Source organism: Stigmatopora nigra, chromosome 14, assembly GCF_051989575.1.
Source record: "Stigmatopora nigra isolate UIUO_SnigA chromosome 14, RoL_Snig_1.1, whole genome shotgun sequence".
Classification (NCBI taxonomy): Eukaryota; Metazoa; Chordata; class Actinopteri; order Syngnathiformes; family Syngnathidae; genus Stigmatopora; species Stigmatopora nigra.
The window spans coordinates 7,677,501-7,695,410 of record NC_135521.1 but is presented as its reverse complement, the minus strand read 5'-3'; the positions used below and the strand labels follow the sequence as shown (position 1 = coordinate 7,695,410).

At 39.7% G+C, this 17,910-nt stretch overlaps 1 protein-coding gene across 8 annotated transcripts in view; it reads left to right on the top strand.

Moving 5' to 3' along the window:
* The first annotated feature begins 1,381 nt into the window (after window positions 1-1,381).
* The window catches only part of gria2b (glutamate receptor, ionotropic, AMPA 2b), a 25,534-nt gene continuing 9,005 nt past the window's right edge, over window positions 1,382-17,910 (top strand). Inside the window, exons 1-12 of one of the 8 annotated variants that reach the window (XM_077733654.1) lie at window positions 1,382-1,802; window positions 1,911-2,051; window positions 9,521-9,760; window positions 13,683-13,879; window positions 14,681-14,734; window positions 14,810-14,968; window positions 15,338-15,505; window positions 16,144-16,248; window positions 16,341-16,448; window positions 16,975-17,181; window positions 17,249-17,616; window positions 17,771-17,910. The exon at window positions 17,771-17,910 is cut by the window's right edge and continues 59 nt beyond it. In XM_077733654.1, coding sequence (XP_077589780.1) covers window positions 1,700-1,802; window positions 1,911-2,051; window positions 9,521-9,760; window positions 13,683-13,879; window positions 14,681-14,734; window positions 14,810-14,968; window positions 15,338-15,505; window positions 16,144-16,248; window positions 16,341-16,448; window positions 16,975-17,181; window positions 17,249-17,616; window positions 17,771-17,910 — 1,990 coding nt within the window. In that variant the 5' untranslated portion in view covers window positions 1,382-1,699. The remainder of the gene's footprint in view (window positions 1,803-1,910; window positions 2,052-9,520; window positions 9,761-13,682; window positions 13,880-14,680; window positions 14,735-14,809; window positions 14,969-15,337; window positions 15,506-16,143; window positions 16,249-16,340; window positions 16,449-16,974; window positions 17,182-17,248; window positions 17,617-17,770) is intronic. The other 7 variants (XM_077733655.1, XM_077733656.1, XR_013328812.1 and 4 more) reach the window with 7 other exon arrangements.

Genomic DNA, 17,910 nt, shown 5'->3' with positions numbered 1-17,910 from the left:
CTTTAAGTCTCTAAAAAAGTCTAAATTAATTTAATATATCATTTTACAGAACAACCTAAACCACAAAGGTGACTGTGCAAATTTTATTTTTTTTCCCCCTCACTCTTTATACTCAAAAGTTAGATGGAAATGAGTGTGTTACCCAGATTAAGGCAACATAAATGTGATTTATGACTGGATTGCAATTGCTCTCGTAAGTGTTACTGCTCTCTAAATGAACAAATTTGAAATAGTCACGTCAATCTGACATATTATGCAAGTATCTGCCCACTTTGTGCTTTTAATATATCCAGTCATCTTAGGAGCACTAAATAGTAAAATGTCTCCCCCTCTGTTTTTATAGCATGCAAAACTGTGCGACCAAATGATGCATGGCCACCCCTCAAATAAAATAGGATTGTTTGTATTAAATGGCCTTTGACACGAGCTGTTGCAGCACTGGTTGCTGACAACTGGACAGTTCCCTGCTGATTTAATTGTCAGGAGAATCTTGACATTAACTTATATGTTATGTATTATTCATAACATATCTCTGCCCTTCTCTTCTTAGACTCAGTCATGCTCTTTAACCTGGTTAAAACAGATTAGTTCTATAAGATATGTATATGTTCAGTAGACTAGAATGAGGATTTTCGCTGTCCGTGGTGCTGAAACACGCTCTTTAACATGTAGTGCTTTAGAAAAAAACTCAAAAGGTTTCTGTAGTTTTTTTTCGGCATTTTACTTCATGTCAATGTAGAGATGCAAGGTGGAATTCTTGCTAAAATTCTTGCAGGTATATTTTGGAGAAACTGGGGGCATTTAAGGGAAGCAATAGCTAGGTGTCATTTCAATTCCCAAGTGACAAAGTGAGGTCTGGAATCCTGTTAGCTCGTGGGCTAGCTGGCATAAAGCCATAACAACCCCGTGGGTTGGATATATAAAATCACCTATTGCTGCCAATGGCAGTCAAAGAGTTAAGCTATGTAAGGTCATTAGAGAAAGATAAAAAAAATCCCATAGCAACATACACACAGGCTACACTTTATGTCAAGTGTCTTCTTTTTTTAATGCATTATAATTTGTATGGTACTATTTAAAGATCTTTTAATTCATTCATTTTATATATTTTTTAAAATCAAAATTGCCCCGTGGGCTGTAATTGGCCGCTGACGGCAAGCTCAAGAGCCCTAAAAATAAAAATCGTGATCACCCATGAAAGGGTTAATAAAAAATGTATTTGCTTCTCCATTGTCCAGGTCCTCCTTGCGTTAAGCCCTGGGGGTTTTTACATCGCCGCTGTCTGCACGCATCTCTCATGAAAGCGCGCGATGAGGGTCACTGACGTCACATGAGCGGCAAGCTTTCCCTTCGGCAGAGTTCGGCAATCTTCGGCCATAGCCTCATTAGCATTCGTTTCTCTGCTTGAGGAGGAGCGTGGAGGGATGAGTTGAGAAGGGGGCGATGCTGAGAGAGGAGCGGCGCACTCGGAGCTGGAATCAGCCGCGCTCGGTGCTCTATCGCTAAGCCTCCTTTATTCCTCGACGACTGGGGTTTATCCCCCTTTTATTTTCCATCCCTAACATTATTCCCTTTGCCTTGCACACCTGGCTGCACCAAGAAAAAAAAAAAGGATGCGTGGGATTTAACGCCTTGGTCGCCCTTTTCTCTCTCCTCCTGGAATATTTCAGCCTCCCCGCCCTGAGTGTGTGTACGGTAGATGCGGACCGCCGCGACCATGCAGCAGATTGTGCATTTCTCCGTGTCCTTCCTCCTTGTCTTATGGGGATGTGCACACGGAGGCTCGCCCAGCGTGCAAATTGGTAAGTGCACCCAAAAAAATGACATGCACAGTTCATATGTGGGTGGCAACTAATCATACGCATTGCGTTTTAGAAAGCCTGACTGGTGTATGTCCTGCTTCCGTACAGGGGGTCTCTTTCCAAGGGGCGCAGATCAAGAGTACAGCGCCTTCCGGATAGGCATGGTCCAGTTTGGTACGGCCGAGTTCCGGCTCACGCCTCACATCGACAACCTGGAGGTGGCCAACAGCTTCGCTGTCACCAATTGCTGTGAGTGCCTTGAACAAAAAAAATTGCATTGCACCATCTGGTCTAAATGTGTACTTGAATGGATATGAGGGCAGAAAGGGAGCTAGCTGATGGAGAGGACTAAGGGAGATGGGGGTTGGTTTCCAAGGCAACGGCCACATCTTTTATTTCATTCCTTCACATCAACAACTCGATACGGAGATTTGGTCGTCATTGAAGCAAGCGAGAGCGCTGCCTCATAATCGTCATCATCTAGTTGAGTTGAGCGAGCGCCTCTTTGAAGAGCACCCTTGGGTGCCTATCGAGCGGAGAATAGGCTCGTCGTCGTTTTTTGGGTTTTCCAAAGGAAGGTGTGCGTGAAATTTGATGGTAGATAGGTTTTCAGTCACGATTGAAATATTTTTCATTGACGTTTATATTTTTAAGTGTATTTTCAGTTCAGATTATTTATTTTAGAGGAGTTAAACAATAGGCAGTATTTTTTTTACTGTTAGTCTGATTTTTGTTTATTTTTCAGTTATATTTTCTGTTTCCATTTTATTGGATATTTTGTCTATATATTATTTCTTTCTTGAATTAGTGGTTCTATTTTTTCAGTGAATTATCATTATTTATATTATATATAATTTTGTAGCTTGTATTGTACGTTATGTTATGCGTTGGTTTTATACAGAATAGTTTTAGTTATTATATTTTTTGGAGTAAGTTTTGGCTCGAGTTTTATAATATATGTGCAACCCAACTTAATTATATTTGTATAGCAGTGTAAGAAAAATCACATCTGCAAAAAAATGCAATACATTAATACAACTCAAACATAAAACAACAGCAGAACACTCATGAATTACTATGGGCATTATATATTTTTTTATATAATTTCACATGCACTTGTTTTATTACATAAAATTCTACCCAACATAAATCTGTTTGAGGCCCTTATTGGCTGTGTGACTGCTCCCCTCAACATAAATCAAAGGCATATGATTGGTGCAAGCCAGTACTCAACCCTTGTCATTTGCATAATTAAAAAAAAGGCCAAAACTCATTCTTGAAATGCGCATTCACGCCTGAAAGCCAGATGCAAGTGGGCGACCACCATCAAGGTGATAACCATATAAAAAAAATAACACAGCACAGCTAGAATGGTTCTTTGTGGATTTATTTTTTCGACTATAAGATTTAAAGTGCTATCGTTTTGCTTTGATGCAGTCATACAGCTCATGTAGCTCATCTTTTGTGTTGATTTAATTTATTAAATGACAATATTTTGTTAAAAAACTGCAGGGGAATAACAAAGAAACAAACATTTTCTTTTTTTTTTGGTGTATTGAAAGTATTGAGACTGTTGGACAAACTATAATACTTAATTCATACAGGTTTTTCTTAGTATTGAAAGCAACCTGTGTCTAATGTTAAACATTGAAAAAGTTGACATTTGTTTTGATGTAGAAGGACAACATTGTGAATATGTTAGTGACCAAAATAACCCAATAAAAGAAGGGTTTACTTTACTAGTTGTCCTGACAATGTGGAAAATTCAGCCCAAATCATCTTTAAACATGATTTTGGTTGTTTAGAATGCACTGAAAATTCTAATGTGAGCATAACCTTCATCCAAAAGGTTTCATTTGCGTGTATGCAAGTCATGAGTTGTTGTGTGCTTGCCTCATTTTTTTCACATCCACTTTGTTCCTGTTCTAGTTGTATGCGTGTGTGTGTGTGGTGAATGTAAGCACACGTTTTCTGGCCGTGTCCTTTTAAAGGGCAACATGACTAAGGCTTGCGGCCTTTTTCATCTGGGGTTCGCTGTTGTCTCTTTACCTGATGTGATATCGCTACATTTATTAGACTGACTCATAAAACAGAGTCCATTGGGCATCATGAAGTACTTTAATGCAAACTCTTTCATTTTCAGTAACCTCTCAACAATGTGCGTTTAGCTGGGGAAACTAAAATAATGACTCCGATGAGACTGACGTTTGTTTTTGATTGCGTCTTAAAATGTTTCTATAACCCGCAATAAAGATGACAAACTAGTAGGAAATAATAAGAATTAGGGATCTCAGGTATTGTGATTTATAACCGTATTTTACGTTTTAGCTCTCCTGTAGTTTGGTGTTGTTTTTTAACAAATTTATTTCAATTTGTCTCCAATCCTGATGCCTCAGCTGTCAATCAACCTGACATCGTAAACCCTTATTGTCCTGTGTTGAAGGCCAGCATCATAACTCTAAACAATGTACTATGGATAAACCAGAATGTCAATTTCTTAGACAAGGTCAATGGGTGCTAACTTGCGACCACTGCCAATGGTGGAATAAGTCACACAGTATAGCAGATAAGAAATAAACAATAGACTGGGGAGGTTGAAGGAGGGCTTTTAAAAGCAGGTCAAATCCTTGGGGAACAATACAGTACCAATGGGTTTATCTTTTAGGCCAACTTGAGCTTCACTATGTAGTAAAAAAAAACATTTGTGCATTTTTGTTGTTATTTTTATCATTGAAAATCATTTTATGTGAAATGTAAGAATACTGTAGGTATGATAAAAGAGGCTGAGGTATAATATATGTGACATTTGGCAAGACAACACAATTTTTGTGGGATTGTTGGATGATGAAGCATTTCATCACAAGCCCTTGAATTATACAATTCATGTTATTCTGCTGTTTCTTAAAATCGCTTATTTCACACTGAAACTTGGAGCTCATCATGTCATTAGTGGAACATTTAGTGTCGGATTAGTTATTGTATTAATTAGCCCCACTGTGAGTGGTAAGCAGGGCAGTATTGCGGTAAGAATCAATCACAGTCACATTGTCAGAAACCCCAATGAATACAGGAAGTTGCTAGCACTAAAATAAAGCATTAAATTGTGGTGCTGATATTTCTGTTTGTGTAGCCTTATTGCCTAATTGCTGTCAGCAATTCAGATCAAAGTCTTACACATTGGATACAGGTACTATCAGGCTATTTAGACAAAGAGCCAGATCTAAAAAGAAAAGCAGCGGAGTCAACCCTCACTGGTTTCCACGGCAACCCTCTCCTTCACATGCGCGGCGGTGCTTGTCCGTTTTTGTTGCGAGATCATTAGGACACAACAAGCCGCTATGGTATTTCCACTAAAGGTTACGCTGTGTATGTTGTGTTTTGATGAGAAAAAATAGCTACAATTCACGTATATTCACGTATTGTTTGTGTGGATGCTCAACACTCGATTCAAGAGCTTTGGGGTCTGTAAATACTCTTTGTTGTCATAGCATTATGAGGAAAAAGTTGTTATTTACCAAGGTCATTTCTATTGTTACTAGTGTTACACCAATACTGGATTTGTTCTCCTCCTAAAAACTTTCGCTGCAAGAAAACAACTTTTTACCAGAGTACATAATTTGATGAATTTTTAAAAATGTCCCTGCTACTTCTTAACCAAAAATAAGCCAAGGGAAGCATTAAAAGGATTTTGCGTTACACTAGGGGGCGCATCACTTTGCGAAAGAAGTCGCTTGCATTAGCTTCGTCGCAGTTCTTTAGAACACCTCCAGGAAACAGGTCAGTGCACAAAAGGAGAGAGCGAGAGATGAGGAATGGAAGTGGGTGTATGGAAGTTGACAAGAACTGTGCTGCAGTGTTCTGGTCGAGAGCAGCTGCCGGAAGTACGTCTCAAAGGAGGAGAGGGAGCGGGGGGACGGAGGGGGGGGATCCAGCCAGTGTGTCCGCTAGTTCCGCACGTCCTTCTTTCTTTTTAATATAGAAGACCGTCACCACAACGACATCGCCCAACAACCGCACTGCTTTGTTATACAACTACTAAATCATAATGAGGTATTATACAAGAAAATGAAACAAATCCAACCACTGAAATATAGTCAGAACTTAGACCCTTCATGCCTTTATCAAACCCTCAAAGCACACTCAGTTATTTTATCAGCCGCTACATGTTAAATCCATTTGGACCGAGAACGTTCATATTGCATGGGAGACCATCACTTTCAGTGGCATACTAAATACTATGAGGAAAAAAATACTTCATAAGGTTGGTTGTTGCTTGGGGTTTTCTGTTTTTCAATCATTTTAATTCGATTGGCATCAGGATTTTAAGTGTGAATGGCTGTTTGTTAGTGTCTGTGTCCACATTTTGCCCCAAATAAGCTTGGATAGGCTTTGCAGTCTTGAAAATGAATTAATAATACAATATCCATTGCTCATATTTAAATGTATGAAAATAGTCATAAAGGATTAAACTGTCCTAAGTTTCAACTTTGGAATATTTGCCCATTTAATGGCTGCTTTACTTCCCAGTAACCGCAAATGGAAGCAAAGAGAGCAGCAACAAAAAAAGAAAATGGTCCTTTGGGCTTGTTTGGAAGCCGCAGACAAGACCAAAGTCCAAATAATAGGTTTTGCGGTCACTTTATCGAGTGACACAGGATTCCGTGTGTTGCCTGCCTGCTCTAGATCAGTTCCATTTTAGTTTCTTGTTGCTGTGGTAACGTGATCCTTGAGCAGGGCAATCGTCAACTCGACCCATAATGCTGATGATTGCTTTGTTACTGACATCCGCGTGCGAGCGTGTGCTGATTCATCATTTCGACACCTCCTAGGGTCAGTTTGCATTCTGTTATCAATCCATCCAGCGAAGCTAAATGAGGTGATTCGCGCGCCCGCGTCCTTTGCGACTGTGTGCCCGTGTGACGAGGATGTCGCCATAGCAACAAGACTTGCTCTAATCCATATAGAGAAGGGTTTTACAGCAGGGGACGCATTTCAGTGTCTTGTCATGGAATTCCAGAGTGATGCAAGGCGTGGGAAGGTGGATGCTTGTCTTTTATGTAAATCTTTTAAAGGCTTCTAACAAGACAGCCCAAAACAGTGAAATGTGATATTTTACCTCCTTCCATTAAGGTTTAGAATTTGTACAAAAAAGGATTTTAGCCATTTTTTCATTCGATGAGCTCTAGTTTTTGAGAAGAAGAAGCTTGTAATCATTTCTTGTGAAAGGAATCATTTATTTATTCACATATTTTCCGTTCCGCTTATCCTTGCATGCAATTTTTTTTTTTATATATGAGATTTTTTTTCTTGCCAGGCATGCTGAGATGAGGTGAAGGTGACCATCTGATGATAATTTATGCAAATCTTTGATCAGCCTAAACATCAGCATGAAAAAAGACGAGGCCCTAGCAGCGAGTGGCACGTTGGCGAAAAACGGGTCAGCTAATTGGAACGACTAAATTTATTTCACGCCGGTCACCTTCTCAGAAAGTCAGGATATTAGAGCGCCTAAATAAGTCCTTAAGAAATCCAATCATAGTCAAGTCATAGTTAATTTCAATTGCAAAAAATGATTCGTGCAAAATTTCCATTAGAACACAAATATTAGGTTTTGATTAGGGTACATGATGACCTATGACAAATGGCTTGTGGGATTTCTTGTGTTTGGTTGTTTAACAACTCAAATAAAGTTATATAACAATGCATAGTTTTTTAGGAAAGTAACCAGAGTTGTAATTATAGACTACATGTAGTTGTAGACTCTCTGTGGAGTGACTGGAACAGTAAAACATTTAGTACAAGAAGTTGAAAAACAATAGTCATTACTTGTTACGAGTGTGAGAAGGGATTTGCGACGTAGGCTTCATTGAGAGGCAGTCACATGTGACAAAGGCCTAATGGCTTTCCCACAATCCTTCACTCTTTCAGCCATCAAGCGATTTAGTGTGCCCGACTTCTTATTCCTTCTTATGCTTAAATCCCTCCTCTCCCCTTCACCAAAACTATATTTTTTCTACATTTTTTTTGTTGTTGCTGCGGACAGAAACATTATTTTATACAGTTTTGTACCATATACGTTTGGTTATACATTTATTAGAATAAATTATTTCTATGAACCTACATATGGCCACGGTTAATACTATTTTGGCTAGTACATGATGAAGAAAGCAAATAACATTATAAATATGTATGTTTTCAACTCTGCTCATTTCCTATTATAATGTAATGTAATTATTTCACACTAAACACTATTACTATAACTAAAACACTTGCAATGATGCTGCAGTTTTTGTCCAACATGAAAAGCTTAGATTAAAATTGTAAATAATTTTTTTTCTCAGAGCGCTATACTAAGCTCTCCTTTTACATTCTGGCCTAACGACTTGCCTTAAATCTGACCTCAATGTACTCCAGCTGCCCATGTCAGCAAGACATTCTCACGATACTGCACCCGAAGAAATGCCTCATTACATTAATTACACTAGCGAATGGGCAATAAAGCTGATGAAGTTACACACGATCGATAGCGCTCCCATGAACGTCATGCTATTCTGCTGACCCCAGACTAACGCTAGAGACACAGAAATACTTCTTCATGTGTTTGCCGCATCCAAAAGCAGCAGCAATGAAGTTAACGACGACCGGCTTTTCGGCACTTGGTACATAATGAATGTTACATGTCGGGGAAAAAAAACACTTTGGTGCCCGCGCCGGGGCATGGCTCATAAATTATACAGCGGTGTTGATATTTGCGAAGTCAGCGGAATGGAGGGCGGAGCGCAAATCATGTGAATGCAAATGTAGATTAGTGCCGACATGCCAGATACTTGATCTGGAAGCAAATGTGCAAGGTGGCAATGTGCTTGTCCAGACATGAAGGCCTTGTAGACAGACGGACGATATAAATAGTATTTCTGACATGAGGTTCATGCAACGTAAGTGGACCACCTTTTGTAAAGTTAGGAATTTCTTGAATATCCAAATGTTGTTCACTTTTCCTAGGGCCTATTTAGAGTGTTCAACTAGCCTACACTGCATGTTTTGGGGATATGGGAAGAAAGCTAATTATGCAGACAAAACATTTAAGCTCCGCACATGAAGATCGACCTGGGATTGAACCCACGACCTTAGAACTGCGAGGTCTATGCAGTACCAGCACATCTGCTGGCCTGCCCAAAATAGACAACAATCATACATTTTTATTTTCTTTTTAGAGTAAAGGTCTGCACTCTGACTTGAATGTGAAGTAATTCTATCATGGTTCAGTTAACATTGCTTCGAGAGCCATATATATTCACCATCTTACAACTGGTGGCATGCCTAAAAAGACAAAAATCTCATATTTGGAAAAAATAGTGAATGAATTCACTGCACTCCTAAAAAACAATTAGAATAACTTTTGATAGAAAACATACACGAAAAGGAAACCAGTGAACAGAAGACAAATGAGTAATGATGCAAAAAATGGAGATGTCCAATTCTTTCTTTTTATATCATCTAAAAAACTAATAATTGTCGTTTCCATTGGCAAGATCGGTATCATTTAGTAACTTTGTGGCACATCCGTCCTCTTTAGTACAAGCACTCCCCCGGTGTAACTAAAAGACGGAAATCTATTAAGCAGATGGAAGACACGGCGAACAGGACACATCCCTGAAGCACTTTAAAGGATGTGAAACAACAAACATTAACGCTAGCTTGTTCTTTCTCTATTGCAGTCTGCTCGCAGTTCTCCAGGGGCGTTTACGCCATTTTCGGATTCTATGACAAGAAGTCGGTGAACACCATTACGTCCTTCTGCGGCACGCTGCACGTGTCCTTCATCACGCCCAGTTTCCCGCTAGACGGCACCCAACAGTTCATCATCCAGATGAGGCCCGACATTAAGGGGCCACTGCTCAGCCTCATCGAGTACTACAAGTGGGACAAGTTCGCCTACCTGTACGACAGCGATCGAGGTCAGTTGTCAACGCTTTCCTGGAAATATGTAGATGATGCTCACATTGCAACCTTTACCACTGTATTAATAAGTATAATAAGGAATCATTGTTTGCTGAATTAATATAGTAAATATTGTTGGACTTTATATGGTATTGACTCAATATAATGTTAGTAATACTGTACCATATGTGAATATTAAAATTTAAAAAGGGTGAAACAATAGAATACTATATTGTATTTTAAAACGGTGCATAAAATATGGATATTCATAGCTTTTTTAGTCATCAGAAATAAATGGTTTAAAAAAAATGCAAAATTAAAAATGATACACAAGAATTAACAATACTACTTTTTCCTTAAATCAATTTTAGTGAATATTTATTTAACGTTGGCATTAGTAAAAAAGTTAATCCAAACTATTAATGCAATCACATACAATATACAGATGTATGAAATGAAAAGTTTTTTTGTGTTTTTTATATATAAAATATACATACATAAATAATTTAAGTGTCCTATAATATACTAGATTTCATATAAATAAATTAATATAGTAAGGCAGCTAAATAAAATGCTTTGAGTAATAATACATCTAATTATAGGATTTTTAAAAAGACAGGCATATTGCAGATTAAACTCACTTTTTACTTCCTTTAGGCTAAAAACTCTGAATAGAAAACAAGTAAACTACTTCCATGTTTGAATTTGATTGCTCCAAGGTTGATGTTATTGTGTGTGTGTGTGTGTGTGTGTGTGTGTGTGTGTGTGTGTGTGTGGAAGTAGTTGATGTATCCTCAAAGAACCCAAGATTTCCTCAAGTCTGCAATGTTTATGTTACCCCCCCTCCCAAAACTTTATGTATTTTGACCCCCCAGGTACATTTAATGAAAGGAGGCTTGTCACAAACAATCAGCTGCAAGTGTTTATGAGCGTGTGTGTTTGTGTGTGTATATGTTTTTATGGAATATCAAGTTGACGTGTGTGGTAGTTCTGACATGTAGTAGAGGTGATGGGCCTTGCAGCTGTTGACCTCCACACTTCTAATCGTAATAATCATGGAACTATGATTTGTCTACTTTTAAGAGAGTTCTGCTTTCCTAAAAACATAACATTTTGTATATGTCTATAGTGTGTGGACTGACAAAAAAAGTCTCAAGAAGACGTAGATAGACATCGAATCCATTTTGCTGCGACGATTGGTAGCTATTGTTCCAGAAACTTGATATCTCAGCTCCAAAGAGGTGGAAAAAATGAAATTTAGATGTGCAGATGCTAAAAATTATATGTCTCAGACTCACATTCAAAAAATATATGACCGGCACATGCCGAATTTATCCACGAGACAATTTCATGACACCTTTTCATGGTTCTGTTGATTGGAATTAAGCTTCAAAGTTTGATCACCTAAAACCAAGCCTTCTCAAGTAACATTAGATTAGGCAGGTGTACCTAATAACAGTGTCTGTTGAGTGCCCATCTTATATAACTACATAAAGTGGCCGGATAGGCGAATAGAAGTCCTTCTAACCGGTGACTCCCCCCTCCTCACATCCGTCAAATGCACCCACACACATCCTCGCATCACTTAGCGACCTGCCCAGTTACTTCTAGCGCTCTTCTTCTCCTTCCTCCCATCCCTCCTCTTGCCACACATTGGTTGCCATGGGAGCGAGAGGATCACACTGACCTAATTAGACAGCCATGCAATGGCGAAATATATGCACTGCGGTCCCACTCGCTGCCCGTCGCGCTCGTGCAGTAAGCAGCAGGTTTCATGCGGCATGTTTTAAGGATTTTTTTTCTTTCTTTGTGGTTGTGGTGTGGGTGATTTCTTGGTAATTATTCAGGCTGTTGTGTTGCTGGATGAGAGGAAAGTGGGAAGAGGAGAGTTGTGTTCAGTGCAGGGGAAGGATAGAGCACGAAAGACATCCGAGGGTAGCTATAAATGCACAGAGTATGTGTGTGTGTGTGTCTCATGAAGGAGATAGAGAAAAGTGCAGTAGTGCACTAAATACAACTCGGAAGCCAATAGACTCTTCATACAAGTGCATTATTCACGGGATGCCTTCTGTGTGCACTCACAAGGCCTCAAACATGGAACATGCACTACTGCTTCATGAGTGGGTTAGTGATCAGCAGCTATGTCCTATCTGACTACATGGGCACATGAGCTGAGGTCATGTTTGTACTTCATCAAGCAAAGCATTTTATTATTGAGTCATTGTTGGAATAGCAAGTTAAAAAGTGTTTTTGCACCGATACCGATACCTACACATCCAATGCTGTCAATGGCAGCCAATAGGCTAAGCAGAGACATGATAAGAATAACTATTTTTTAGCATTAAAAGAAGTATATATAGGTATTTTTTTCCCATCAGAATTGCTTGCTAACACATTTAATGGATTGGGTATTGGGAGCTGCAAAATCTAATGGTGTGACTTGATTCAAAACCTAACCAGCCACTTCAGCTTCAGCTAAAGATCAAATACATGATTTGCTGTTGTCAGAACGACTCACTTCAGTTCCTGGGTCATCCAGAACATTGTGTCCTCGTTGCTATTATGAGACGTAAAGATTTTTTGAGAAACCCCATTTTCCCTGTACCGTAAAAAATGAAATTGATCGATATCTCACTGCACGCCGTCACGCCAAGATTACACATGCCAGCTTTTTTTTATTAAAGTGCAACCTGAGGATCGATATGAGCGATATTCAGCTGTGAAACATCGTTAACTCACCGGGAACGTCCCATTGATCAAGTGGCGTAATTAAATGTCTCGTCTGGGACGGGAATCTGTTTTGAGAGGGGGGGAAAATAGAATTAAGTGCAGAACAAGATGGTGATATAAAGACTGGGGGAGTACATTTGGCCGTGCCACGGCAGTCAAAGACCTGTTAATCAGATCTGCTTACTTGCTAAGGATTTTATGGAATCTGCCGATTAGTCGTATCGCAGTTGGCAGCTCAAAAAGGAATTAATGCAGAAATATGTCGTAAAACGATTCGAGAGATAATAGTGTCCTAGATTGCCATTATTAGCCCATTGCTCAAACATTTTTAATACTACGAAATAAAAAAGCTAATGAAAATTCTTACAATCAATTTGTCACTTGTATACCTCCAAACTATTCGATTGGGCGGTGCTTGCACCAAATAAAAGGATGTTGAACCCTCCCACTATGTATTTTTTGGACATCCACCACCATCAGTGACAGCCAATCAGTTGAAAAAAATAACAAACATTTTCGATGAAAGGGAATGATGGAAAATGTCTATTTTCTCGTGAACTACGTGTTGTTTGAGGCACCTCCCATGTTTGTTAGAATTCCGGAGCACCTGTGACTCACCCTGACACGCTCGTTACATAAAAGCACTGAATCTTCCCTTTTAACGAGCTGGAGATGGCAGCCAATCGGTAATAAAAATAAGAATGTTAGGCTATGAATATGCCATGTCTGCCACATTACTGAGCTCCTTGCCAGGGTAATTAAAGTTCATCTGCATAATCTTCCAGATATTTTGGGGTTTGTAAGTTAATGGTTACTCACATGACCGCTGGTTGACTTTGTTATATTTTTGCTTGATCAATTAAAATGTTTTTTCCTTTTTCTTGCCAAGATGCAGCTTTCTACCAATCCATGTATTCATTTAAAGATCACATGTTGGTGAACACTCCTTTGTTGCAAAGCCTTATCACTCACTGCCAAGCATTCATGACCCTTTTCAGATTTTATTGCCATAAACGCGAGATCCAAATAATAATAATAATAATAATCGGACATAGGCTTTGTCATCATCATTGACTTGACAAAAATCCTAATTGTCATCATACCCAAAAACTGCGTATGACGAAATTGGTAGCAAAGCTGTTGGTAGCAATCTGAAGTTCCAACTCATCCATTTTTCAAATGCTTAGTCTGTGATTTTCAACTTCTCAGGCCTGACAACACTTCAGGTGGTTCTGGACACAGCGGCCGAGAGGAAGTGGCAAGTGACGGCCATCAACGTGGGCAACCTAAAAGACGAGCGCAAAGACGAAGCCTACCGCTCGCTTTTCCAGGACCTAGAAAACAAGAAAGAGCGAAGGGTGATCCTGGATTGTGAACAGGACAAAGTCAAAGACATCATGGATCAGGTAGTTTTTACAGTTCTCCTACTGAAAACTAAGATAAGAAAAAATACAAAATCCTGTGGTTATTAATATACAATGTCATTATAACCATAAACCGTGAGACACACATAAAAATGAAATGGAAAATCAAGAAAATTTGTTTATTCAGGGATTGCATATCAGGAAACACCAGGTAGCAAAATTGTATTATTCAGATCTGCCGGAAGCCCTCATCCTAACAAACAGTAGTGCCAGTCAAGCTGTGGGATTAGTTTCAGGTATGCCATACCTGTCAAGTCTTCAAACGCTTCAAAGCCCATCTAGTTTCCTTCACTTTTTCCCCACAACTGTTGCTGCTGCTGCTGTTGATAAGCAAAAAGTCATTTTATTGCCATATTGCCTTCTGCCTCTGTTACTGTCAACTCCTTTGCAAGGATCTGGAAAAAAGCGGTTTCCCATCTAAAGTTGGCTCATATAGTGTTGCGATATGCCACTAAATATTCACCAATGTCATAAAAAAGCAAATTACACAACTGAATATATCCAAGTTTTTATTTGTTTTTCACCGACAGGATTGATAAAATAAAAATTAGATGAAAATTATTAGGCGCATGTGCCACAAATGTATTAAAAGTGCTCAAATTTCCTATAAAAAATTAATGCATTGTTCACAATTTTTGCAGGAGTGGTTGATTAACGGAAAAAAAACATTTTGTTCTTAATATAATAAAGAAGTTGACCACGTGATAGTTAAATTTACCCTGGCATTTAGATGAGTTTTGTGTATTCCCATGTTTTTAACACATCTAATCAATAATTTAACAGGTCATCACCATTGGCAGGCACGTTAAGGGCTACCATTACATCATAGCCAATCTGGTAAGAACAGTTGAACACCATTTATTTTTTTCTGTTCTGTTAGAAGTGAAAAGTTCATACAATTCGTATTTCTAGGGTTTTGTGGACGGCGACCTGTCCAAAATCCAGTACGGCGGTGCCAACGTGTCAGGCTTCCAGATTGTGGATTTCGATGACCCTCTGGTTTCCAAGTTTGACCAGAGGTGGGAGGCCTTGGAAGAGAAGGAGTATCCAGGGGCGGATAGCAAGATCAGAGTGAGTGTTGGACTTCATGTTTCTTGTAGATGAATGCGTCAGACATCTATGTTATGTGCATTATTAAGCAAGTGTAGCCAAGGACACCATGTTCTGTAGAATATGATTCTTACATGAAACAACGTCCAGTCTCATGGGCTTGGCAATCTTAGTGTGGGTTTTCTGACTCCAGCTTAATGTCTCCCTGACTCTTAACCTCACTGAATACAAAGTCACCATTTAAACACTTTTATAATGATATGTAGTATAAGTAAATATGCTCAAATGTCAAACACATTAAAATGTTATCACAAAGGTTTAATCAATGTTCATTTATTCATTGTCATTGGCTTAAGTAATGTTGTCTCCTCTGTCTATACCGACACATAGTATACATCAGCGTTGACGTACGACGCAGTGCAGGTGATGACGGAGGCTTTCCGCTACCTTCACAAGCAACGCATTGACTTCACCCGTCGAGCCAACACTGGCGACTGCCTTGCCAACCCTGCGGTTCCCTGGGCTCAGGGAGTGGAAATCGAGCGGGCATTGAAGCAGGTGAGATGTAGTCAAACTCAGCTGGTGGCTATGGCAACGGTAGGGTTATATGCATAAATCATTGATCTAAAATGGAAGAGGGAAATAAGTAGTTTGGATTTTGTTTTCCCAGTTTATTCAAGTTACACCAGGGGGAAAAACTCAGTATAGTTATATTGGTTGTTAAAGCCTCTTGGCAAGGCTAGTTTATGAAGTAATACTGATGTAGAAGTTGGGTAACATTGACACCAAAAGGGAGAATACATGCACTTTTTCCTAGTGTTGCACTGATACCGATACTAGTAATATTACTATTTTCATGTGTTGTCCGTTCATTCATCCTTCTGCTGTGAATAGATGAGTTCCTCACTAGTCGATGTCCAATACATTTGAACTGCAAGGATGGTTCATTCGCTTTCAAATAAAGCTAATAAATGGGTTAAAGGCCAAATTCTCCATCAGCCATGCCAACAAGTCAAGAGTATTGTTTTTGTGCGCAATGGCAGAAGTCCAACACTGCTCCATCTAGCAATCAATTCCTTTTGATAGCTGGAATGGTCCTTTCCCTCTTCTTTAAAGTCCTGGCAGCTCCATTAAAACGCCCTATGCAGTCATTATCTGCAGTGTGTATGAATTTAAAAGACACACTGTTGCCATAGGTGCGTGTGGAGGGCTTGACGGGGAACATCCAGTTCGATCAACACGGCAAGCGGGTCAACTACTCAGTCAACATAATGGAATTGAAGAACAACGGCCCAGTAAAGGTAAAGTCTCCCTCGCGGGCCCCCGAGACGCTCTCCTGATTAACGACGTGTCTTATTCCAATGGGAGCTCATTTATTATTCATTCCGGACAGATTGGCTACTGGAACGAGGTTGACAAAATGGCCGTCACCAAATCCGACGTCTTTGCCAACGACTCGACGGGGATGGAAAATAAAACGGTCATTGTCACCACCATTCTGGTAAGTTATTGTGAAGAACACCTTGATTTATGACCGAACTGGCTGCTTTAATTGGCCCGCGGGGTGTTTGTCATTTGGTTCCCTAGATAATAGGTAACATTAAAGAGGAAAGACACAGTAAATGCTGTGCCTTCATCATTTTCCCTTGATTTGCTACAACACTGGACGGCCAATATGACAGTGGTTGCTTAAATTTGCTGATCCTTCAAATCCCTTAAGAATAATAACCTTGGCAGTCTAAAAGTTTGTAGATTTTCAAGTTATGGAAACTTTAAATCCATGTTGAATTTGAACCTTATTCACTGTAAAAAGCAGTTTAGTACTATCGCATTTGGTGTCAATGCATTATTTTTTTAGTGATTTCACTAAATATATTTGTTGGATAGACAATGTGTTTCAAAAGTGTCTTGATACCATATTTTTATGAACAATTTGTGACGAACTTATTGCACGCTGATGGTGTACGCAATCAAATTTTGGGCTCCCGATACTTATTTTAATACTTTCCCTATTAAATATTATTTAGGAGGCTCCTTACGTCATGCTAAAAAAGAACGCCGACCTGTTTGTGGACAATGACCGCTACGAAGGCTACTGTGTGGATCTAGCCGCCGAGATCGCTAAGCACTGCGGTTTCAAATACCAGTTGAAAACCGTCGGTGACGGAAAGTACGGAGCCAGGGATGCTGAGACCAAGATCTGGAATGGGATGGTTGGCGAGTTAGTGTATGGGGTGAGTTTCCTGTTTTTGGTGGGATCTTTAAAAAAGCCAGGTTGTGATTCCCATGTTTGTTTTCCAGAAAGCAGACATCGCCGTGGCTCCTCTAACCATCACGCTAGTCCGAGAGGAAGTGATCGACTTTTCAAAGCCTTTTATGTCTCTGGGGATCTCCATTATGATCAAAAAGCCCCAGAAGTCCAAGCCGGGGGTGTTTTCCTTCCTCGACCCACTGGCTTACGAGATCTGGATGTGCATTGTGTTTGCCTATATCGGCGTCAGCGTCGTGCTCTTCCTGGTCAGCCGTTTCAGCCCGTACGAGTGGCACACAGAGGAGTACGAGGACGGACAGATCCAGACCAACGAGTCCACCAATGAGTTTGGAATATTCAATAGCCTTTGGTTTTCACTGGGAGCATTCATGCGACAAGGCTGCGACATCTCCCCAAGGTATTTTCACAGGCATTTTTGGAATCTTAATGCACTCCTTTTGAAAATTTCAATCGATTTAAAAGCCATCATGTTACTATTTTCCTCATTGGTCAAATCATTTGAACCTATATTTTCTCCAAATATAAACCTAGTGACTGTGTTTGGATGCCAGGTCCCTGTCCGGGCGCATTGTTGGCGGCGTGTGGTGGTTCTTCACGCTCATCATCATCTCCTCCTACACGGCCAATTTGGCTGCTTTCCTCACTGTGGAGAGGATGGTGTCACCCATTGAGAGCGCCGAGGATCTGGCCA